The sequence below is a fragment of the Eumetopias jubatus genome, unplaced genomic scaffold (assembly GCF_037043125.1).
Source record: "Eumetopias jubatus isolate StellerSeaLion01/CBP00866 unplaced genomic scaffold, mEumJub1_p1.0 scaffold_16, whole genome shotgun sequence".
Classification (NCBI taxonomy): Eukaryota; Metazoa; Chordata; class Mammalia; order Carnivora; family Otariidae; genus Eumetopias; species Eumetopias jubatus.
In genome coordinates, this window is record NW_028274822.1 from 84,190,674 (window position 1) to 84,215,631 (window position 24,958).

Genomic DNA, 24,958 nt, shown 5'->3' on the forward strand with positions numbered 1-24,958 from the left:
TGCTACTGAAGCCCCTGGGCCTGTTCACTATGTAACTGCCTCTGTGTTGGCCAGGCAGCCTTGGCTTTGACTTTGCTTTCTTTCCTAGCAACGGCCGAGCCGTGCACTACAATGGCTCCAGTTTATTACAGTGGAAGAGTGTGCGCTTGGATGTGACTCTCTCTCCTGGTGAGTGTGGCGGGAGCTTCTTTTTTACCCTGTGTATTTCTCTTGTTCCCAGATATTGTCTAAATAGGTTGAAAGTAAAGAAACTTAGCAACTAGAAATGGGCAGTTTGTCTTTCAGTGAAAGCCAAGTCCTTATCATTGCTGTCTGCTAGTTTACACCAAACCGTTGCTTTCGTGAGGCCATTATCACTGAGACCCTCCATTTGGTAAGGTAGGAATCACATTCACTTTTGTTCCTGCATCATTAGAAAAACCTGAGATTTTAGTCTTTTGTCCGCTGTTCATTGATCTAGCAGATATATAGGTTCAAAAAAAAAAAAAAAAGGTCTACCACTAGCCCTGAGGCACTCACAGACTGCGTTGAATAGCTAACATGCTGTAGACTTTGTTCTCAGGAGCCTAAACGTCTGGTCCTGCTTCAGCACATCTGCCCAGAAGTTTCAGTCAAAACAATGACAGTAAACACCCTTTTCCCTCTTCTTTTTAGCCTCCATATAAGTGTCTTGCTCTGTATAGATGAATTGGGATCAGTCCTACCTGCTCTAGCAGAGGAGCAAAATGTAGGCATTGTCCTCTTGCCATTAGAAGCCCCCAGACATGTTGGCTACTTAGTTTCAGACAGTACATCTTAGCATCATTTCTGAGGAAGCTGAAATTGTCCTACGTGGTAGATGGTCTGGGCTGCTCAGATGGGGAAGAATAAGTCACTCCATCCATCCAACCATCCAACCTCACACAGCTGGCTGGGAGTAATTTTGCCATCATTTAACTTAGGGAGCTGCTTGTTTTTGTTTTGTTTTTTCTTTTAAAGATTTTTATTTTTATTTATTTGAGAGAGAGCATGAGCAGGGGAGAGGCAGAGGGAGAGAGAAAGGGAGAAACAGATTCCCTGCTGAGCAGGGAGCCCGATATATGGCTTGATCCCAGGACCCTGGGATCATGACCTGAGCTGAAGGCATACGCTTAACTGACTGAGCCACCCAGGCGCCCCAGGGAGCTACTTGTTAAACTGCACCTTTCAGAGAGTGTAGTGTTTTCAGTTATGGTCAAATTATGATTTAGAGATAATTTCCTGGCAGTTACTTCTCTCTCATTTTCTGGAGCAGAACTTGGACATTTCAGCTGAGTACTTAAGTGTTTTCAGCACAGAGGAGGGTTTGGGGAGCACATGGGAACCATAGGCAGGGTTTTTATTTGTTGCTCTCATTTGTTTTGTTTGGTCACATTTTGCTGTTTGAGAAAGTTTTGTACTAGACCTCAAGCACACATGCTATGTGTCTGGGTAGGAATCAAGAACTCACTTTTTACAGCAGAATCTCAACCTCTGTACCAACACTTCTAGTGTCTACTCATCAGTAGATACTGGCTGGCCATTTCCTATGTACCAGGTACTTTTCTGGGCCCTGGAGATGCCACGGTAAACAGTGATAAGTCCCCAGCCTTTGGGAAGCCCATCCTAGTGGTATCTGAAGCATTGGAGACTCTGTAATCAAAAGCAGAATCGCAGAACTTCATGCACTTCCTGAAGAGTTCACAGTGAGAGACTAATCACATGGCTCTGTATGTGAGCAGTGTGCCTAAAGCAGGCAGCATGTGAGCACCGATGAGGTGGTCTCTGAGCTCTATCCTATTCTGTTCTTCATTGGAAAGCAGCTTGGCTTGTCTTAGCTTCCCGCAAAAATGCCTTAAATACATACAAGTAGCGGGCGGGACATAACGTGATTTAACAGTGTACCTCTAGCTTACATTGTGGGTTGGGTTTTATATAAATAAGACCATTTCTAAATCTTCCACAAACTTACTGAGAAAATACTGCCTTTTTACCTTTGTGCCATAAATAATTTTCCATGTGTCAAAAGAGAAAAACTTATATCTATTAAAAAAAAAAAGTACCCAATGTTTTCCCTTTGTCTTGGCTGCCAGGAAAATAAAGGCTAAATTTAATGTGTGATTGTAACTAACTCAGCATTTTCTTCTGAATAGCTTGACTTTTTAAAAAATTATTTCTGTTGTGTTACTTTATATTTACTCAAGTACAGTACGTAACTTCAGAGCTTTTTCAGATATAGCTAGTGGCATAAAGATAGTCAATGGTACGTGGCCTCATTACACCGTTGCAGTTGGGAAGTTTATTTAATAATCAGTGAAAGGGAAAACAAGATGTCTCCTTCCTGTTCTCTGCTGTAGGTGACGTGGCAGGAATTGGCTGGGAGAGGACTGAGGGGACCCCTCCTCCTCCGGGGCAGCCAGCCAAGGGCCGGGTATACTTCACATACTGCGGCCAGCGCCTGTCCCCGTATCTCGAAGACGTCTCTGGTGGGATGTGGCCTGTGGTTCACATTCAGAAGAAGGCAGGTTATCTTACTGGGAAGGAAAACAAATTCTCCTTAGTAATTTGGATGATGCCCAGCCATGCTGGGGAGGGCAATCTACTCGACTGAATCCACCATTCAAATGCTGATCTCATCCAGAGGCCCCCTCCCAGACACACCCCACAGTAATGTTTAGTCTGGCATCCTGTGGCCAGTCAAAGTGACAGTAAAATTAGCCATCACGGTACAATTGCATGGAAGCAAATCTGACCATGTCCCCATTACCTTGAAGAAGCAATGCGTGAGGCAGGTCTGGACTATTAACTCGTCTTAACTTGGCAAAATCGGAGGAGAAAAACATCCCCAGTGAAGGGAGCAGTTTGTTCAGTGGCATCAGGCAGAAAGGAACAGTGTTGGAAACAGGAAAGGTCACTGTCTGAGTAGCATAGGGTTGGGAGAGTGAGGTGAGGGGGTATGGGGGAGTGGGGGGCTGGCCTGTGCAGATCTCCTTCTCAGTGCCAGGGCACGCAGTTACACAGGCCCCTCTGCCTCATTCCGCATGCTCTTTCAGAGCTGGGCCCTCCTTCTGGTTTGACGTTGAGTGACATTCACCTTGGATTATTAAATAAATAAACAAACCTAACCCCTTTCAAATCCTTTATTTGATTTCCTTCCCAGAACACCAAGACTCGAGCTAACTTCGGCTCCCGCCCATTTGCCTATGCTGAAGGGCAGGCACACCGCAACGCCGCCGACCTGTGCACTGATCTGGCAGAGGAGATCAGCGCTAACTTTGAGGCCCTGCCCTTCGCCATGGCATCTGATAGCGACAACGACGCTGGCACCAGCATTGCGTCAGACCCAGGCACTCATGGGCCGCCATGCCGCATTGCTGCTGTGGCCACTGCTCAGCAACGTAAGCCGCTGCCTCCCGGGGCCCCACTGCTTCCTGGGGATGCACATGCTGCTGTTTGTAAACCCATCCAACCTGGGCACGCTCTAGTGCCCACTGGTTATAGGGGCATGGGCCCCAGTGAAAGAAAATGGGGAGCAGGAGATGGTGACTCACTGATTAGAAAGTACATCCCCCACATCCAGGAAGCCTGCCATTACTCAGTGCCGGCAGACTATCGCCACATGGAAATGCAAGCCTGAAAGACTATCCACTTTTTATAAGACTGCTAGAAACCCCACAATTTTATGTGAAATTCTCTATTTTAAAAATGTTAGTTACTTAATTTTTAAAACTGAGGTCATAAAAAAACAACTGAGGTCATCAAAGAATAATAAAACACTAATTGTGGAATCTAGGTGGTGGGTATTAGGTGTGCACTGAAAAATCTTTCCTGGTTATTTGAAAAACTTCATTAATTGAATAAAACCAAGCTTTCAGATCTAGAGGTGTGCACAGACTGTAACTGGCCTGGTTTGGAAACTGTTTTAAGACTCTGCTTGCTTCTTTCTCCTGATGAAGAACTCTCCAAATTCTTCTCTGAATTGAATGAATTCTATCCATAAACACGATTTTAGGATTCAGGATAATGATACATGATTAGTTACTCCATGGGTCCTTCAAAATCCCTCCAAGTGCTAGGAGTCTTTCACATGAAAAAAGAGATTCTGGTTTATCTAAGAGGGAGAAGTTCGTGATTTCTCTGGCCTGCTCTTGCCTAGAATTCACTGTCACTGTGCTCTGTTACAGAATATGACAGTGACACCTCCTGTCATTATAAAGTAGAACTCAGCTATGAGAATTTCATCACCTCGGGCCCAGACCCCCACCCACCTCCTATCGCAGACGACGAAAGTGATGATGAGGATGATGACGACGTCCCCCAGGTACAAGGCCCACAGCACTCGCGCGGCTCCCTGGTGACCAGGACGAGCCACCAGGAATGATTTTGCTTTGATGGTGCAAGGCCGGAATGGTGACACTTCGAGTTATATCACTGTGTTTGAGCAGTAGCTCTAGAACATTCATCTTTGAAATCACATGTCAGTGGCAATACATGCTGGGCTCTTTGGCCCAGTACCGATCTGAGTGTGGGAGAAATGGAGTACCCTGCTAGTGATTCAGCAGTAAGTCAGGGGCCATGTGGAGTGCCTACTTGGCTTCAGAGGGAAAGGAAGGGCTTGCCACAGTCTGACTGTTGCCTGCCCTGGCATCTGAGGATGTGATTCTGCTACTGGCCTTGGAGTGGGTGAGAGCTGTAGGTCAGGGAAGGGCTGATGCCCGCATGAGGCGCTCCTTCTCTGTTCATGCCTTTGCCTTCTCCTTCCAGGAGGACCACTACGCCCTGCTGGTGAAAGCCTGGGAGACCAAGGTGTTTCCTACTATCCGAAGACGCTTCCGCAATGAGGCAGAGCGAAAGTCGGGCCTGGACCAGATCAAGGGTGCTTTACAACTAGGTCTGGTGCTTTACGCCGTCCTTGGGAGCTACTTCATGACTTGAGCTGTGCTTAGATGAAACTCAGATGTAAATCAGGAAAGAGGGGCTCATCTAACACCCGGATAGACCTAACCGTGTCCTCCGCCCGTCCTTTCCTGAGCTCTGTGCTCTCCAGCTTCCACTGTCAGCCTTCTCTTTGCTTATCAACTTAACTCCATGTTTGGGTTGATGGGCTGCTGAAATGGTTGAATTGGGAAGCTGGATGGCCTGGGGATTAAATAATTTGGGCGCTCAAGTCACAGCTGTGCTATTTGTCTGTCTGACCTTGGGACAGTTACTTAACCTTTCTGGGCTTTCCTCCCCTTTAAAATGGAATCAGTGATGGTGACCACCTTGTAAGTGCTTTAATACAGGTAAAGCTCCTAGGAATAGTGCCCAGCACAGAGTAAGTGTTCAGTTAATATAGTTCCGGATGTCACCATGGTAACAATGAGGGTGGGGTTTTTCTTCCATGAACACGGGTTCTCTAGCAAAGAATAATGCAAAGTTTGACCCCAGACAGTGGACTGTTAGTGAGTCTTGAGTGCAGGTAGCTAATTTCAGTTTTGAGGATTTTCCTTATCTTGTGAAACACCTGCTTTTTCCCCCCAAACATGGTGGCCTCAGGGATGGTGTAAGAAGTTTCATTTTTGTCCTATATCAGCAGCCTTGCTCCTCTTTGAGCCTTGTTCTGAGAGTAGGCTCTCAGAACCTAGATAAAAATAAAAAGCCCCCACCAGTCCTTTGTTTTTTGGCCAGTTAATATGCTGAGTCCCAGATCTCCAGTGATTACTTTTCTCCCATGTTGGCACCAGGACTGAATGAGTGTGTGTAAATCTATGGTTTGATTTTTACTTATTTTCTTTCAAGCTGTCTATCCCCGAAGCTAAGGCCTACGACAGTGGAATGATCTTGTTTAAACTTAACCTGTGGGCATAGCCTCCTCCTGTGACATAGTGGGATTGCTTCCTGCTTTTATCAGAGCCTGGGGTTGGCTGCCGACCCAATTTGGGGCAGATAATTAGTAATTCTTCTCTACTCGAGTTTGGGGCAGAAGGAGCAACATTAGGAAGGCCCTTGGTGGGAATGCACTCGGGTGGTTGTGCGACCAGCCAAAAGGGCCAAGCAGGTATAGCTGAAGATGAGAGCTCGAGGGAAGGGCAGCAGGACACGGGACGAGGGGCAGGGACAACCACTGGGTGCGTTAGGACTTTGGATTTTATTCTCTGTGAGACAGGAAGCCATTGGGAGGTGGTACGTGAAGGAGCCACATAAATCAATGTAGTAGATCCCAGAGATAAAGAGAATTTGCTCTTCCCCATCTGTTTTCAGGATCTGAGAGGAAATGGCCTTGTGTGCTTTGTCGAAGGGCAGAGCAGACCTTTTCTTGGGTTCGAATGACTCTCACTTAGCATAATGCCAGACGCACTGCGGCCCGCCTCGAGGCGCCCATGCAGCGTTGGTTTCAGCGTTGGGAGGCCTTCGATTTGGTGGCACCTGTTGAGCCATCCATTCATCCACTAACCCGTCCCTGCAGGCAGCCAACGCCGCCCAGGCGTCAGGCCCCCAGCCAGGGAAACATCCAGTGGGCCAGAGCAGGGGACGTGGTCGGGGGGCTGTGCGGTAGATCGGGAGGCCAGCACGTGTGTAGCTAGGCCGGGCCAGTCTCGTGGGGCTTTTCTGACAGCCTTCTATTTAAATGCAGATCGGGAGCTGACTTGGTGACAGCTGGCTTACACTGTGAAACATAAAGCGCTGTTTTCAGAGGGGCTGGTGCCTCTTACCGCTTTGGAGAGAGTAAGAAAGGGGGGAAGAATTTACAGTGTGCAGATGAAAAGCCCTTGTATATGATCATTGGTTGCTGTGTTGACTTAGGTTCTGCTTAAATTAGGATTTCTTTTCTTTTACCCTTTGGTGCCTGAGCCATCCTGAGCGTCTGTGGCCAAGGGTGCCTCCTCCTCTGCTCCCAGTTTGGTTAGGGGAAGGAATAGACAGCACGCAGAAAATCTGATCATCCAGAAGTGGCCCTGGACCAGAGGCAGATCGATGACTCAGCCAGAAGTGCCTCCGGCCCCTGATGTGGCCTCTTGCCAAGGCATTCTCTCGGGATCCGTCCGTGTGCTGTGACCAGTCATATGAACCATATTAATTTAAACCTAAAACATTTACCTTTTGAATATAATCTCCTCAGTGTAGCAGTGGCAGAAGTGAAAAGGAGGCTGGGGGATGGCTCGTGGTCCCCAAAGGGCCATCCCTGTGAGGTGGACCAGCCTCCTGCTGTCCAGTCCCTGAGGAAGGGGAATGGTTGAACTTGGCATCCTCCCCGTGTTCCTGGATTCCTGCTGCGTAGACAGCGGAGGATTTGTTCTCCTCTTCCTCATTCCTTTGGAAAATGTTGCAAAGATTATTTTTCCATAATCTTCCAATATCAGGCCACATTCTTGGTCTGTTCTGACAGTTCTTTCTCTAGGCATTCTTCTCTAATTGCAGTCTCCTCCTCCTCAAGTGCGCTCCGAAAATTGCTGTGCCTTTTCCCTCCAGCAAGGCCAGCAAATAAGAGTGGGAGCTGAGTGTGCGGGCGATTGGCCTGTGCACCTGTGCCACCCCCATGTGTGAGAGCTTCGGCAGCGCCAGCAGGTGGAGACGTTGCACCCTGCCACCCTGCGTGCCCCGTGGGGCCGTCCCTTCAGGGACCTTTGTTGACTGCGTTCATTAATTAATAGTGGTTGTTGGTGGTGAACTTAATGGTGTGTTCTCCCTCTGGGAAGGAAGAACACAGCCAATTCCAGTGCTGAGTAGGAGAAGTTGGTGGAGCTCTGTCTCTTTTAAGCAACATGGGTTTGCTGTAAAAATCATGTAGTGCAAAAATGTACAAAGTAAAAAGCTTTTCCTCACTTCTTACCCTCTGTTTGTCCTCTCCTTGGTTCTTTTGACTCAACTGAAATAACTGCATAGTAACGCCCCATGATTTTTAACCACTCTATTGATGAGTACTTTCCTTATTTCCATTTTGGGGTTTCCCAGCAGTGCTGCAGGATGTGCTCTTGGATCTTTACACATGTGTGCTTGTGTTTCTGTGGGAGAAATTTGAGAGGTTCCTACAAGTAGGGTATTGAGTGTTTTAAACTTGCCAGATCCCCATAATTACCTTCCCCAAAAGGCTGTATACTCCCATGGGCAGTGTTTGAAAGATTCTCTTACCTTCATTCTCCGTGTGAGTCAGATCCGAAGACTGTGTACTCTTCGGAGAGTTACCAGTGCAGTTATATTTTTTTAGGCATGGTGGACATTGCCCGACAGACGGTTGAATTCCTCTATGAGGAGAACGGCGGCATCCCAAGAGACCTGTATCTTCCCACCATTGAAGACATTAAAGACGAAGCGAACAAGTTCACAATCGATAAAGTTCGAAAAGGTTCTGTTTTCCCTCTTACTTCATCTGTGAAGCTTGCTGTGGAATGAGAGGTTGGGTGTTCACTTGAGTGTGAGCAGAGGAACTGTGAGCTTTCCTGAGGTGACTCCTTTCGCAGAGTGACAGGACCTCTCGCAGCCTCTCTTCTGTGATGCCCTAAAGCTTCCTGCTCGTCTGGCCTCCAGTGGCTTCCTGAGCTCACTGGCACATGCAGTGAGACTGGGCACTTGTGCAGAGGGAGAAGTGGGCCATGGGTGGAGGGTTCCAGAGAGGCCTCCCAGCTTAGGTCAGGGCTGCTGAGCTAGAACCATGAATGTATGGTTGCACTCTGCTTTTTAAAATTTTAATAGAATGTGTTTATTTTTTTGATTAAAAATCTATTGCATTTTTTTTAAGGAAATGAAAATACAGAAAAGCACAAAAAAGAAAAATGGAAACCACTCATTATCAGACCTTCACAAAAATACGAGAACATCAGGGACAGAGGCAGAAATACATATATTTTTGGGGTGCCTGGGTGGCTCAGTCATTAAGCATCTGCCTTCGGCTCAGGTCATGATCCCAGGGTGCCTGGATCGAGCCCCGCATCGGGCTGGGGAGCCTGCTTCTCCCTCTCCCTCTGCCTGCTGCTCCCCCTGCTTGTGCTCTCCCTCTCTCTGTCAAATAAATAAATAAAATCTTAAAAAAATATATTCTTACTCTTTTTCCTTTTTTAGATATAATTTGCATACCATAAAATCCACCCTTTTAAAGGATACAATTCAGTATTTAGTAGATTCACAAAGTTGTACAACCACCAAACCATTTCCTCTAATTCCAGAACATTTTCATTGTCCAAAAAGAACTCCTGTACCCCCACCATTCCCCATTTCTCCTTCCCTTGAGCCCCATTAATTCACCTTTTTGTCCCTATAGACTTCCTCTTCTGGACATTTCCTGTAAATGGAATCCTACAACCTGGGGACTTTGAGTCTGGCCTCTTTCATATGACACACTCTTTCAAGTTCCATCCATTTGTAGCATGTGTTAGTACTTTGTTCCTTTTTATGGCAAAATAATATTCCATTGTGTGGATAATACCCCATTTTTCATCCATTCATCAAATAACGGACACTTGGGTTGTTTCTCACTTTTGGCTATTGTGAGTAATGCTGCTGTGACGGTTTGTGTTCAGGTTTCTTGTATAGGTGTGTGTCGTCCTTTCTCTTGGGTAGATATGTAGACGTGGGATTGCTGGGTCCTATGATAAGTTGAACTTTTTGAGGACTGGCCAGATGATTTTCCAAAGTGATTGCAGCATTTTACATTCCCACCAGAAACGTATAACGCTTCCCATTTCTCCACATCCCTGCCAACACTTATTACTGTCTGTTGGTTAGATTATCGCCATCCTAGTGGGTGTGAAGCGGGGTCTCATTGTGGCTTGGGCTTGTCTACCTAATGACTGATGACAGGGAATGTCTTTTCAGGTGTAGCTTCATTTTTCTTTGGAGAAATGTTTATTCAAATCCTTTGTTAATTTTTTAGTTGGCTTATTTGTTTTTTTATTATGAGAGTTCTTAGAACATTTTGTATGATCTTCAAGACTTTGCTTTGTACCTTTTTGGTTACAACTATACTGAGGTATTGTTAGATGCTGTAGAGCTATTTTAGGCCCTAAAAATATAGGATCCCAAGAGGATAATGGTACTTGCTTCTGAAAAACCTTCTCCCTTTGCCCTTCTCAGGTCTCACAGTAGTAACCCGCTCTCCAGACAGCAACAATGTGGCCAGCAGTACTGTGGGAACTGCCCTGCCAAAATTCGCCATCCGGGGAATGCTGAAAACCTTTGGGCTTCATGGAGTTGTCTTAGATGTTGATTCAGTGAGTAAACAGCCTTTTATATACACGGGGACTTTCATGCCCAGACTCCATGTGTCTTAAAAAGTGATCATCCAGGGCGCCTGGGTGGCTCAGTTGGTTAGGCGACTGCCTTCGGCTCAGGTCATGATCCTGGGGTCCCTGGATCGAGTCCCGCGTCGGGCTCCCTGCTCGGCGGGGAGTCTGCTTCTCCCTCTGACCCTCCCCCCATCTCATGTGCTTTCTCTCTCATTCTCTCTCTCTCTCAAATAAATAAATAAAATCTTTAAAAAAAAAAAAAAAGTGATCATCCAAGGGTGCCTGGGTGACTCAGTTGGTTAAGTGTCTGCTTTCGGCTCAGGTCATGATCTCAGGGTCATGGGATCAAGCCCCATGTCGGGCTCCTTGCTCAGTGTGAAGTCTGCTTCTCCCTCTGTCTCTTCCCCTCTCCACCTCCCGCTACCACTCATGCTTGCTCTCTCTCAAGTTAAAAAAATAAATAAATCTTTTTAAAAAAATGTGCAATCATGCAGATGGATTACTCTTCAAACTAGGAATGGAGAAAGTGAGCTAAGTGCTCACAGCAAATGGCTTGCCTGAGGTTTTTTCGTGGGCTCAGATCAGGGCTGATGATAGATGATGATAAGCTCTCAATCCTCAGGGCTGTCAGCCCTTCAGACCATGATGCCTCTGCCAGCATTTTGTCAGCCATGTTCAGACCATCCCTATATTCTTCCTACCCAAGTCCCGGGAACATTCTCCTGTGGTCCTTGGTAAATGGATGATCTGTCTTTGTCATGACTGTTACAGACACAGACACAAGTCGAAGAAATAGTTTTATGATTTTGATCACATCATCTTGCTGGTTCTCTCAGCCTGTTTTCCAGTATGTAACACGAGTGTATTAAACCCACGGGGTTCTCAGCAGGGGTGGGGGGTATGGGTGGGGAAGAAGGAACAGAACATGCATGCGGGCAAAGCCAAAGCTTTCTTTGGTCGCATGCATGTACTGGCGTTTGAGGAGTTTCCTGTGCAAGAAAAACTGATGAACTAATATCTAGTTCATGCCTAAGAGTCTCTGATGAGAAAGGATCTATGGCCATGTAGATAAGCTAGAATCTACCTGGATACGGATACAGAAACCGGTAATGTTAGGTACCATTAACGCTTTGAAACGGAAAGCTTTACATTTTTACTGACTCCATTTCACCCATACTTAATTATGAATCATTAAATTTTTTAAATATTTGAGAAAGGGAGTGCACACATATGAGCAGTGGGGAGAGGCAGAGGGAGGAGGGAGAGAATCTCAAGGAAACTACTTGCTGAGCACGGAGCCTGATGCGGAGCTCGATCTAATGACCCTGAGATCATGACCTGAGCTGAAACTAAGAGTTGGACATTCAACCAACTGAGCCACCCAGGTACTCCCTGAAGCATTAAATTTTTAAGAGAGGCTATTGACTGATGGTTTACTAAGGTGAACGTCCAAGTAGAAAATTCGATTAGTAATACTATTAATCTCCCGTTGCCTTCTGATACAAACTTCTCACTTGGTTATCAGAAAGTATAGAACAGTGTTTTTCAGCAGTGGAAATGTGTGCAAGTATAAATTAGAAAAACAGAAATTTTGTTAAAATAATTCTGTTATTATTGGGACGCCTGGGGGGCTCAATCGATTAAGCGGCTGCCTTTGGCTCAGGTCATGGTCCCAGGGTCCTGGGATCGAGCCCCACATCAGGCTCCTTGCTCAGCGGAGAGCCTGCTTCTCCCTCTGCCTGCTGTTCTCCCCCTGCTTGTGCTCTCTCTCTGGCAAATAAATAAATAAAATCTTTAAAAATAATAATTGTTTGATTCTTTTATGTTTTAGTAATAATCCCTAAACAAAAATTACGTTTGTATTTGAATCCAAAGCGTATATGCATGAGTTTACTTTTTGTTTTCCTGCAATAAAATGGAGCTATTAGATTTCCTGCTTTTCCAAAATTATTTTTTTTAAAGATTTATTTATTTGAGAGAGCATGAGCGGGGGGTGGGGTGGGAGCAAAGGGGGAGAGAGAGAGAGAGAGAGAGTCTCCCCACTAAGCACAGAGCCCGACGTGGAGCTCAATCCCTTGACCCTGAGATCACGACCCAAGCCAAAACCAAGAGTTGTATGCCCAAACTGACCAAGCCACCCAGGCGCCCCATGCTTTTACAAAATTATCAACATAAAAACAATGAACATTAAACAAAATGCACTGAATTATTGCTGAAATATAGCACTGTTCAATTTTTTTTTTTTTTTTTTTAATTAGAGTTGCGGGGAGGGCCAGAGGGAAAGAGAATCCTAAGCAGGCTTCACGCCCATCGCAGAGCCCAACACATGGCTCAGTCCCACAACCCTGAGATCAGGACCTGAGCCAAAACTAGAGTCGGATGCTTAACTGACTGAGCCACCCAGGTGCCCCTGTCTTTAAATTTCTGATTCATGATTACATACCAGTTAAGATTTGAAAAGTGGTATGAAAAAACTAAACACACTGTCGATACTAACCAGTTGTCTTTGACCTTTTAGAGACTCAGTGACATGAAACTAACATTTATTACCATAGAACATGTACATATACATACATATGTATTTTAAAACTTGAGGGGGAAAAGTCAGTGCCCAAAAAGTCAAATAGACCTTTCCTTTAACTGTTGTAGGTGAATGAATTAGTGCAGGTAGAAACGTACCTCCGAAGTGAAGGCGTGCTGGTCCGATACTGGTATCCGATTGATATGCTGGAAAGGCCCCCAGCAGGCTACCGGAGGACGGCCACCAATGGGCTGGTCACGCTCGACAATACCAACCTTCAAATTCACAGGTAAGATTGAGCCCTTCTTTCTAGTGGATCACAGAAATTCACTTATATCTTTATCACATGTACCATTTGTCATTGACAAGCTTTTCCTTCAAAGCTAAGAGTTAGAAGGAAGCTAGTAAAGTAACAGCAAAATTGCAGGAGTTGGGAAGAAATGTCGTGGGATCTGGTGTCACCCAGCCTGTGCCACAGGCACTCTGCTGTGAGCTGCAGGGGAGAAGGGGGATTGAGGGATGGCTGGAGATCTGGAAGAGTGTGGAAAGTTGTAAAGAGTAAAGCACGTCCAGAAGAGAGAAGTAAGCCAGTCCAGAAGAGATGTCCAGGCCCAGTGTGGGCAGCCAGCTCATTTCTCCATTAAGCTAACAAGGTGTTCGTTCCTGAATGCGTGTTTTGTGCCTAGCACTGGGCGGAGGTCTCTAAGGAAGCTTGTTCTACCTTTGGTGGATTGTCTTTCTCCTCTAATTCAGTTGTCATGGCTTTCCATTTCCCTTGGAGTAGAATTCAAACTAGTAACCTACCTCACGAAACCCCTTCCTGAGCCCCAAAGTCTCCTCTTCTCCATGAACTCTCTGTCAGCAGAGCCGGCTTTTCCGCATCTCTCAGGCCTGATGCTCGTGTCCTCCAAGGTGTCTCTGCACATGCTCTTCCCCCGGCCTGGAGCACTTTGCTCAGAACTTTGCATGGCTGTTTCATTCTTGTCATTTGAATCTCATGTCACCTTTCCAAAGAGGCTTTGCCTCACCATCTAAAGTAAGCACGAAGCCACATGTTGTCATAGCACTGCATCTTACTTCCTTTCCAGGACCTGATGTTCTTGCCTGTGAGTTTGGTTTAATTTATTAATTGTGTTGTGTCTCCTCCTCCTAGACTGTAAGGTTTCTAAAAGCAGAGACTTTAATTCTTTGCTAGAGCCCCCCATTTCTAATCAGGACCCTGGCTCATGTTGCAAACTCAAAATATCTGTTGAAAAGATACATATATGCTTGAATATCAATATGATAGTCTTAAAAGCTTTTAAAGCTTTATTTCATAAGTCAGTTGTATTTTTAGCAAATGTTTCTGATGGATGTGACTTAATGCCCTTTTGCTAGCAACCGAGCGAGAAGGCCAGAAAGTGCTTTGTAAGGTTACAATCAGGCTGTAGATGTAGGACATTTATTCTCAGAATTACGGCGGTGATTTCAGTATCAGGAGAGCTAAGAAATTATGCCACATGGGTTTGTTTGATCAATAAAGTGACTGGATTTCTCGTCCCAGCACAGATTTTCCTCAGAGGTATGCTCTGCCTAACACGCTCACGTGGCTTTGGGAGAGGACTTAGAGCGGTAGATGGCTCAGCAGTAGCTTCAGAGGCACTAAGTCTGCAGGGACAGAGCAGGGACTGCTGGGCAGGCCCAAAATAATCTCACTCCAGCTGCAGCCCCTGAAATCTGAGGAGGAAGCTGTGGGGAGTCAGAAAGGGCTTGTATTCAGACCTCCTCTGTGTTGCTGCCCCGGCCATTCTGAGCTGTGCCCGTGCAGTCAGCAAATGGACTTCCGTGGAGGGAGGAAACAGGTAAGTAAAGGTGGTTTGTTTTAAAGTCCAGCGTGAGAATATTACAGACTGGTGGAGATGAGAAAGAAACCACCTAAATGCAGCATCTTAGCTGCGTTTATCTTCATATTTGTACAAATTCATCAGGTCTTACGTGGCTTCTTTAATTACCGTTATGCCTAAATGTGAGTTATGATAGACCAGCATTAAATTCAATTCAGATCAGTAGGCGATACAGAATGAGCCCTGATGACTCCAGGTGGGTTTGAAACCTAGACTTTTTAGAGACAACAGGGCTGCTTCTAACTTGCCTTTTTAGTTAAATGCTTAATACCAGGAGAATTTTTAATAATGGTGATTAGCTAAAGAAATACAGGGAGCCTCCCCAGTGCTTAGTATTAGATTATTTGCCAGGAGATGCAATTCTAAATGAGACCTGCTTAGACACTAATGAGCTGTTATTCAAGGCGAATGCCAGTTACTTCAGAAACTCTTCACACACAAAGGGTTTGCAGTGAATTTCTTATAAGAGCTTTAGTGAGCTGTAGTTCACGTACGGCGTAGCTCACCCGTTTAACGCATACAAGTCGGTGGTGGTCAGTATATTTACGGAGGTGTACAAGCCTCACCACAATCGCTTTTAAAACCTTTTCATCACCCGAAGGAGAAAGCCGTACCCATTCTCTCCTCTCGCTCAACTTTCTTCCGTTTCTATGGATTTGCTTGGTTCTGGACAGTCTGTGTGAATGGAATCACGCACTGTGGGGCCCTTTGTGTCTGGCCTTTTTTTCTTGGCACGATGTCTCCAAGGTTGATCCACGTAGCAGGTGTCGGCGCTTCATCCCTTACCGCTGAATAGCGTTCTACTGACTGGATTTACCATCCTCGCTGGATGGACGTTTGCCTTGTTTCCAGTTTGGGGCCACTCTGAGTAATGCTCTTGTGAACATCCATGTAGAAGTTTTGTGCGGACCTCGATTTTCACTTCTTTTTCCACAGTGATTTTTGAGTAGAGAAAATCCAAACATACTTAAACCTGACTTTTTATTTAAGACCCAAGTGGCTAGCCTGGCGTGCGGAACCCGAGGCCGGAAGAGAGGCCTGTGGCCTGGCCCGAGCCCCGGCGCTGAGCACGCCTCCCGCTTTCCCCCGCAGAGAGCTGCTGCGGTGTGAGGCGGCACTGGCCAGGCTGTACTGTCGCGTGGCCCTGCTCAACATCTTCGCCCCGAAGCTGCCGCACTTGTTCACCCGCCTCTTCCACATCCCCGCCATCCGGGACATCACCCTGGAGCACCTGCAGCTGCTGTCCAATCAGCTCCTGGCTCCCCCCCTCCCAGGTGAGCCTGGCTTCTGGCCGTCCCTGGCGACATCAGCTCAGGGTGAGACGGCCCTGAGAGTGAGCCCAGCCCCCAGGGAGGAGACTGGGGGTGACGGACTCGCTGTCCGGGTGGCACAGGCCTTCAGGCTAGTGTAGATAAACGGCCCTGAACAGTCGCGATGATCTGGGCAGTGCTTGCTCACTTTGAAAAATGGAAGTATACTACATGACCTATTTAGTCCTTGACCTATTAAGCACTCACTGAGCTTCCCGACCGAATTGTGGATCGAAGAAAATTAAGCATCACTTAGGAAATCCTGTCACTGTACTGTTGCTACAGACATTCTCGCAGGCATTGTTCAGAAAGGAAAATGCTCCTTTTGCCAAGCTCCTCCACAGCAGACCTCACTGGTTCATTGATTTCCGGTGCAGCTGTTTAAGTGGGCCAGGTTGTGTGCACCTGCTAACATTGGGGCCGTTGGTGAGGCCCGATGCTGTGTGTTTGCTCCCCTGGCGAATGCTAAGCGATGAACCTGCTTAGCCCAGCCCAAGACCGAGGAGCCCCTCTCTGTCCCCAGCCCCAGCACCTCAGCCTCCGCCTGCTCCCCTTGGCCTCCCAGCAACTAAAATGGGAGCAAGAGGTGAGAGGGTAGACGGCACTCAGGGCCTAGCAGGCATCTCCCAGCTATGGGGTCCCAGTCAGTGTGCGGGGTCCCCTGGCCCACCCCCAAGAACTTAGAGGCTCCAAAACATCTGGAAAGCTTTAAAGTGTTTGTGAAGAAACTTTGCCATAATGACCTAACACTGGCTTTCCACACTCCCTAGCGGTTCCTTGGGGCAGCTCGGGAGGGGCCAGGGCACACGAGTAGGTCAGGCTGCGGGAACCCCTGCATCCAAGCAGCTCCATTTCTGTTTAAAGTAGACTTGGCCCACCACTTTAGGTTTTATTTTAGGAAACACTTTTGTTGCTTTAAAGAAAGGAAAAATTCAGACCACTGATGTGAACCCCCCCTCTCCCAGCCTGCCAGCCTGCAGGATCTGATCGGTAATACCTGAGACGCTGTGTCCAAGCTCCCCCCGGGCAGGCTGCTCGCTGTTACCCAGGCTCTGCCCGCCGTTGGCGTCTGCCGTTCTGGTGAACTTAGATTTTCTTTCCTGGCCGCAGATGGCACCATCAGCTCCAGCTCCATCCTCCTGGCGCAGTCTCTGCAGCATTGCGTCCACTCCCAGAACTGCTCGGCCACTGACCTCTTCTACCAGGGCAGCTCCCAGACAGTGCGAGAGTGGCTCAACGTGGCCATCACCCGGACCCTGCACCAGGGCGAGGAGAGCCTGCTGGAGCTGACGAAACAGATCTGCTCCTTCCTGCAGGTAGACGGCTGAAGCTCTAATGTCCCTGAACCAGGGTTATGACTTTTAATTAGAAGTCTTACTGGCTTGCTGAAAATGACACTCTCTTCCCCAACCCCCCTAAGCCCCGCTGAACCAGTCTCCTTTACCTCATGGCTTTCCCACCTTGTCCCATCCATAGTGGCCTTCCTCCTGGAGGGCTTTCTTGTCCCTGGAGCCTGTGGCCATGTATGTGTTGGCTCTGTCCTTTGCCTGGTAGTTGGGAGATGAAATGCTCTCCTGTGTGTGGCCTGTGGCTTCCCTTGTTAAATCTCTCTTTGCAGGGTGCCTGGGTGGCTCAGTTGGTTAAGCGACTGCCTTCGGCTCAGGTCATGATCCTAGGGTCCCAGGATCGAGTCCCGCGTCAGGCTCCCTGCTCAGCGGGGAGTCTGCTTCTCCCTCTGACCTTCCTCCATCTCATGCTCTCTCTCTACCATTCTCTCTCTCAATAAATAAATAAAAATCTAAAAAAAAAAAAAAAAAAATCTCTCTTTGCAGACAGCACCTGAGCAGTTCCCCTCTGAGGAGTTCCCGATTTCAGAGTCCAAAGTCAACATGGATGTCAATTTCCCTGGGGCGGCTTTTGTCGTCGTGTCTTGCAAAGAAAGTCAGTCTGGATTCCGCAAAGAGTAAGTTGCCTGTTCTCTAGGAGAGCTAACGGGAGAGAAAAGAAAACTGGAAGGGCGCCTAGGTGGCTCAGTCATTAAGCGTCTGCCTTCGGCTCAGGTCATGGTCTCAGGGTCCTGGGATCGAGCCCCACATCGGGCTCCCTGCTCAGCGGGAGGCCTGTTTCTCCCTCTCCCACTCCCCCTGCTTGTGTTCCCTGTCTCGCTATGTCTCTCTCTGTCAAATAAATAAAATCTTAAAAAAAAAAAAAAAGAAAAAGAAAACTGGAGACTAGTGAAACTGACAGAAGAAAAACTCAAATTTAGTCTTTAACACATACCGGTAGTATTTGAAAATAGTCTATAGTTCCTCCCATATTTCCGTGTTTGGGAAATTCGTCCTAATAAAGGATGACCTTCTAAGATGTGGTGGGAATGACTTACAAAAGCCCACTTCTTACTCTCCATCTCCTCCCTGGCATGAGCAGCTAGACTCTGCTGACCCTCCCTCCCTCCTCCACAGCTCCTCCCTGTACAAGGCGCCGTGGGCACGGGTGCTTGTGTATGGGCTTGGCCACAAAGTCAAGCGAAATGGCCAGCTAAACCTGATCGAGGCCGTCTGTTACCCCCGGGATGCATCTCCGGCCAACACTGGCCTCACGCCACCACCTACAGCCAACCAGTACCCCTCGGTGATCCTCTCCACAGACAAGGTCCACATCAAACTGGGTATGTCTCTGAATTAGCGCTTGGTAAGAAGAACAGTGTGAAGTCGTTTTTGGCTTTCCTTCTTTTTGAAGATAGAAAGGATTTTGTACCTTGCTGTGTGTTGTCAGTAAAGAACAGAAGTGCTTGGGACAGTATATTTTTGGGGCAGGAGATGAAATGAGTGCTTTTCCTGCCTGGGGCAGACCTGGCAGATGCTGCCCAGACGTCAGTGGGGATTTCCTTTCCTTTCCTTTTGCAAGTGTGCGCTCTTTAGAGTGAACTGAACAGAGTGGTCCTTTAGCGGCAATAATACCCACTGCCTTCCTCCAGCGCTCATCAGAACCGAATTCTCTCGGGTGCGAGTGGCTCCCTGGGGCGCAGGCCACAGTGAGCATCTGTCCCCCATCTCTGTGGTAAATAGCCCGGCGGCCGGGCTGGGAGGGCCCGTGAGTCTCGTCTCCTTGGCATTCTTTGCTAAGCCTGCATGGGTTTAGGTTTAGGGGAGAGATCTGCAGATCCTGAAGCTGCCCCCTGCTTGTACGCTCCGCACACCGGGGCCGGGTGACTCTTTCCAAGAAAACGCACAGAAGCGAGGAAAACCTGGTCACAGACTTCCACTGCACTTCCTGTCACGTCTGACAAGAAAGGACGGACCTGTGTTTGCTAGAGACAATTCTGAAATGTATTTGACCTTCCAGGCAAAAGTTGGGCTTTGGCTTCCCGCACCCCGTCCTAGAGACCTTGCAACTTCAGGGAATGAAACGAAAGGAGACTTCTAAACAACTAGACGACCTCTCTTCGTTAGGGCCGGTCCAAACGACTGGACGGCCTCTCTTCGTTAGGGCCGATTGTTTTCACAGTGCTTTGCCTGTACTAACTGTTCTTTAAACTTTATAATTAAATAAGCAGAAGATCTCTATCTTTTCATTCCTCAGTTATCACCATATAAACATTCACCCCCAAAGGCAGGCCAATCATCGTGGTGCCTCCTGACTTATCCAAAGACCCACAGGTCCCTGCTGGCCTGACTTATGTCTGGTCAGGGCCTGCAGCAGGCCTTGGGGTACGGTGCAGGCTAGGAAGGGGGGTCAGGCCTTGGGGCCTTTTTCCTCTTGCTGCAGCATCTCTGGCCAGATTCAGGGCTGGCAGTGACACAAGGCAATAAGAGAAAATCAAAGCCCAAGGTCCTGGTAGTGCTAGTCTGCGGTGCCCCTTGCTGGTCTACTCTGTAACCAATACAAGCTTAATGGTCTCATGGGATTGCAGCCACACCAAATGGCTAATTATTTCTTTCCCAAGCTGGGGATATTCCAGTGAAGCATCTTTTAAGGTCTGACTTAGTATTTCCATGCTGGCTCATCAGGCTGGTTGGTATCTAACCAGCTGGGGAATATTTATCCTTCCCCATTCTCATTGCTGCCCTTTGTCCCCTTGTCACACTGACAAACGGACTCTTTGGAGGATGTCCTCAGGCCCCTCCTGCATCTGCAGCTGACTCGATCTGGAGTGCGGGAGGAGTTACGTTTCCTTTTGCCTCCAGCAGATGAGCAGGTGGGCTTTCCAGCCCTGTTCTTCCACACACACCTGGTGGGTCCTCTTCTGAGGCTTATTTAGGTCACATGCTGCCAGTTATGAGCCTTCCTCCTCTGCCGCTCTTCTAGGGGTGTCTCCCCCTCCCGGAGCCGTGCTGGTGTTGCACTCTCTGCCCCTGGAGTTCCCTCTGGCTATGGCCTTCGCCGAGCAGCTGCTGTCCTGGAGATCAGAGGATGGTGACGGGAGATCCGAGGATGAGCCCGACGCCATCCCGACATCTGTCCTCCTACAAGTTGTGGAGCTGCTGGGTAAGGCTTACCTTCCCTCAGGATTGGGCCCGCGAGAGCTAGGGGAGCTAGCTCAGTGCCTGATGAAGGCGCTCACCCGCTGGTGGCCTCCTGTTGGGTTGCTGTCCTTTGAAAACGGCTTGCAGAGCTGATCGTAGTGTGGAGCCTAGACTTCTTGGTGGTGGTGGTGGTGGTGGTGGTGGCGGCAGTATGTTGTGTTTAAGATTTATTTATTTTGAGAGAGAGCATGGGCAGGAGGAGCAGGGGGGAGTGGGAGAGAGAATCTCAAGCCAATTCCACACGGAGCCCGATGCAGGGCTCGATCTCCCAACCCTGAGATAACGACCGAGCCAAAACCAAAAGTCAGATGCTTACCTGACTGAGCCACCCAGACGCCCCTAAAGCCTAGCCTTCTAACAGCATGACGTACAGGGTGTTCTCTTTATTTTGAAGGTGGCAACTAACCATGGAAATAAGATTAATTTTATCACACTTTAAAACACAAATATATGTCATTTTTATAACTTTGGAGGTAAAAGGTAGTGTGGGAGTAAGTAAAAATGTTGCAAAATCAGACATTATGACTTCATAGTTCCTGAAAGGTTAAAAAGGGGTTGCATTTTGGTAAAACTCATAGAAAGGCAAACTTAAGAGTTGTACATTTTGCCATATGTAAATTCACCTCACATTCTAAATAAATATTGAACATCATTAATGATACATCTACTTTGAAATAATCAAATACTAAGCTGAGTTATTGGGTGAATAGAGAGGTAGATAGGTACATAAGAGCAAATATGGCAGAGTGTTAATGGGAGAATATAGGTGGTGAACATACAAGTATTTACTGTCTAAGTAGTTCAACTTCCCTATATTTGTTTTAAAAGATTTTATTTATTTATTTGACAGAGCACAAGTAGGCAGAGCGGCAGGCAGCGGGAGAGGGAAAAGCAGACTCCCTGCTGAGCGGGGAGCCCGACACGGAACTCGATCCCAGGACCCTGGGATCATGACCTGAGCCAAGGGCAGACACCCAACCAACTGAGCCACCCAGGCGCCCAACTTCCCTATATTTTTGAGATTTTTTTATGATGTTGGAGGGGAAAAAAATGTTGCAAGCTTAAATGCCCTCAGGGGTCAGACAGATGATGTAAATGGGGGAAATAGAGTGGTCCAGGCCCACCTCATGCTCTGTCAGTCCCTGAGCACTGTCCCTCCTTGATACATGAGAAGGTGGCCCCAGTCCTGCCAGCTATTACTTTTTATTTCAAGAAAAGCTAGTAATGGGGGTGGGCACCTGGGTGGCTCAGTCTTTAAGCATCTGCCTTCGGCTCAGGTCATGATCCCTGGGTCCTGGGATCGAGCCCCATATCTGGCTCCCTGCTCCGCGGGAAGCCTGCTTCTCCCTCTCCCACTCCCCCTGCTTGTGTTCCGTCTCTGTCTCTCTTTCTGTGTCAAATAAATAAATAAAATCTTTAAAAAAAAAAAAAGAAGAAAGAAAAGCTAGTAATGTAGATATTGATGTGAATTTCCCAGGTTTTAAATGTTGGCAACTAAATGAAATTCTTTAAAATACACTGGGCAAGGGATCAGGGAAGGTGAGTGGGGGACCACCGTGGGAGGGAGAGTTCCGTGGGCAGTCGTCACTCACGGGCCGCCATTTGCAGTCTGGGTGGAGGAGAATTCTGTCTAAGGCTGTCCTCTTACATAAATGGCAAATGGCAGAGGAAGGACAGCGGAGGGGAGGTCGCATGAGCATTGGAGGGCGGGGCTGCAGACCCTGTAGGCACTTGTTCTCTGTGAATGGCTTCCTGAGCACCCGCATGGCATGAGCAGTTCATTTCCAGTTAAAGTCGTGAAGCAACGACACCCCTAGGAGATTAGGCCTCTTAGTGTGAATTTAAGATGTGTGTCTGGCACAAAGGGGATCTTGGTACAGACCTGTGACCCATTTTGTTCTAGACCCTACTTCCTGAACTTCAGTCCTCCTCAGGCCATCTTAATGTGATTTCCACCATGTCTATGAGTCATGCCTGTCAGCATTTATTCATTGGGTTTTTTGGCAATCAGCTCTTTTTCCTTTTTTTAAGCTTTGATTTTAGGGCACCTGGGTGGCTCAGTTGGTTAAGCATCTGCTTTTGGTTCAGGTCGTGATCTCAGGGTCCTGGGATCAAGCCCCCCATATCGGGCTCCCTGCTCAGCAGAGTCTGCTTCTCCCTCTCCCTCTGCCTCTCCCCCTGCTTGTGCCTGTGAGCGCTCTCTCTCTCTCAAATAAATAAAAATCTGAAAAAGGGGTGCCTGGGTGGCTCAGTCGTTAAGCATCTGCCTTCAGCTCAGGTCATGGTCCCAGGGTCCTGGGATCAAGCCCTGCATGGGGCTCCCTGCTCCGCGGGAAGCCTGCTTCTCCCTCTCCCACTCCCCCTGCTTGTGTTCCCTCTCTCACTGTGTCTCTCTCTGTCAAATAAATAAAATCTTTAAAAAAAAAAAAAAAAAAGAATACCTTGTCAGTGTGTATTTCTGGGCTTTCTGATAAAATTGGATTATGTGCCCCCAATAGTAAGCATCTCATGGTTTGGGAAATACTGTTCTTGTGACTTGTCACCCACTCGATAACCTTATAAGAAAGAAAGAAAATGATTTTTTGGGGTGAGCCATAGAACCCGGCTCCATGCAATCATGTGGCCCAGGGGTAAAGGCCGTAGGCTCTGGGGGCAACCAGCCAGGCGTGAGCTCTTTGAGCCTCTGTTTTTTCAGCTGTGGGCTGGGGATGAATAGCATAGCTCCAGGAACAGTCCCTGGTACAGAGCAAGTACGAGTGACCGCCGCTCTTGCTGTTTTATATTTGCCTCAGGAAACTTCCTGTGGACCACAGACATGGCGGCCTGCGTGAAGGAGCTTGTTTTCCATCTCCTGGCGGAGCTGCTGCGCACTGTGCACTCCCTAGAGCAGAGGAAGCACCCTGCCGGCCTGTCTTCCTCCATTGCCCTCCAGCTGAACCCCTGTCTGGCCATGCTGATGGCTCTGCAGTCGGAGCTCCATAAGCTGTATGACGAGGAGACCCAGAGCTGGGTCTCGGGCAGCACGTGCGGGGGCTCGGGGGCGGCGGCCGCCACGGACCAGGGCAGGTTCTCTACGTACTTTCATGCGCTCATGGAAGGCTGCCTGGCGGTGGCCGAAGTGACCCTGCCCACCAACATGAGTGTCACAGCCAGTGGGGTGACCTCAACGACCGCCCCAAATCTCAGCGACTCGTCATCCTCCTCCTCGTCTTCCCCGGGACAGACACCTCAGAGCCCCAGCCTCCTGTCGAAGAGGAAAAAGGTCAAGATGAAGCGGGAAAAGGCCTCCTCCTCCGGGAAGCGCCAGTCGTCCCGCTCAGTGGAGTCAGACCCCGCCATGCTCAGCATTGGGGGCAGCAAGCCGGAGGACATGCTGTGGTTTCATCGAGCCCTCACCCTGCTCATCATTCTCCGACACCTCACCAGGAAGGACCCGCAGGGGCTGGGTGTGACTAGCGACGCCATCGCTGATGCTTGCCAGGCCCTGGTGGGCCCCACCGCCCACAGCCGCCTGCTGGTGATCTCTGGAATCCCCACCCACCTGGATGAGGGCATCGTCAGAGGGGCTATCCGCAAGGCCTGCAATGCCCATGGCGGGGTCTTCAAAGATGAGATCTACATCCCCCTGCAGGACGAAGACCCCAAGAAACCGAAGGACAAGGCCGAGGGTGGTGACGGCAAAGCCGAGCCAGAGAAGACCCTCGGCTTCCCCAGCGCAGACAGCTTGGAGGTCAGCACATCTAGCAGCCTGACCCCTGCCATGAGCATCAGCGCGTCCGCTTCCACCAGTCAGGCCTCCATCTGCAGCTCCCAGGGTATCTCACAGACAGCCAGTGACCTCTCTGTGGATCCACTGCCCTCAGGCCTCGAGCCGCCCGTCCCTCCCGGGGTATTGGAGTCCCACGTGGTATCCAGCCAGGAGAGTCTAGACATCTCCCTATGCAGCACGGGCAGCCTGGGCAGCCTGGGGAGCCTGGGGGAGCCGCTGGACAATGCTGAGACGGCCTCCGTGTCAGACGTGGGCTCCATGTACACTGTCACGTCCCTGGACAACCAGCCCCTCGCAGCGCGCCCCATCAAAGGCTTTGCGGTCGTGGAGGTAACAGTGCTCACGCCTTGGCAATCACTAAAATCATGAGCGGCTTGAATCCCCCCTAAGGGGGGGCCTAAGAGAAGCCTCTCCAAACCTTCCAGTATTATTTCCCGGGGTTTAACTGATAGGTGACGTTGGGCATGTAGGGAGCTCCCTGTGAGGCAGCTCTTGGAAACCGCGATGATTTATTATGTTGATTTTCTGTGTCTGAGGTCACATCTTGAAGAGTGATGTCAAGTCTGATGTCGTGAAGTAAATGCAGTTTGTTGCTAAGCGTGGGAAGGAGGTAGAGGGGTTCGAGGGGCCTGACCTTTGCTGGTGGATGGGCTTTATCAAGTTCATTCCAGCTCAGGTCCACCGGTATACATTTGAGTGGCCTTGGGTTGTTTTAGATGTTGCCATCGGCAGGAGGGGTCTTCACTGATC

General features: G+C 48.5%; 1 protein-coding gene across 6 annotated transcripts in view; it reads left to right on the plus strand.

The window, feature by feature from the left end:
* Positions 1-24,958, plus strand: part of HECTD4 (HECT domain E3 ubiquitin protein ligase 4) — a 183,527-nt gene that overhangs the window by 137,248 nt on the left and 21,321 nt on the right. For all 6 annotated transcript variants that reach the window (XM_028116433.2, XM_028116435.2, XM_028116436.2 and 3 more), the window contains 14 exons: positions 89-168; positions 2,355-2,518; positions 3,158-3,395; positions 4,182-4,318; positions 4,762-4,888; positions 8,186-8,323; positions 10,048-10,184; positions 12,849-13,009; positions 15,696-15,877; positions 17,024-17,229; positions 17,746-17,876; positions 18,376-18,581; positions 20,222-20,401; positions 23,232-24,538. In XM_028116433.2, the coding sequence (XP_027972234.2) occupies positions 89-168; positions 2,355-2,518; positions 3,158-3,395; positions 4,182-4,318; positions 4,762-4,888; positions 8,186-8,323; positions 10,048-10,184; positions 12,849-13,009; positions 15,696-15,877; positions 17,024-17,229; positions 17,746-17,876; positions 18,376-18,581; positions 20,222-20,401; positions 23,232-24,538 (3,394 nt within the window). The remainder of the gene's footprint in view (positions 1-88; positions 169-2,354; positions 2,519-3,157; positions 3,396-4,181; positions 4,319-4,761; positions 4,889-8,185; positions 8,324-10,047; positions 10,185-12,848; positions 13,010-15,695; positions 15,878-17,023; positions 17,230-17,745; positions 17,877-18,375; positions 18,582-20,221; positions 20,402-23,231; positions 24,539-24,958) is intronic.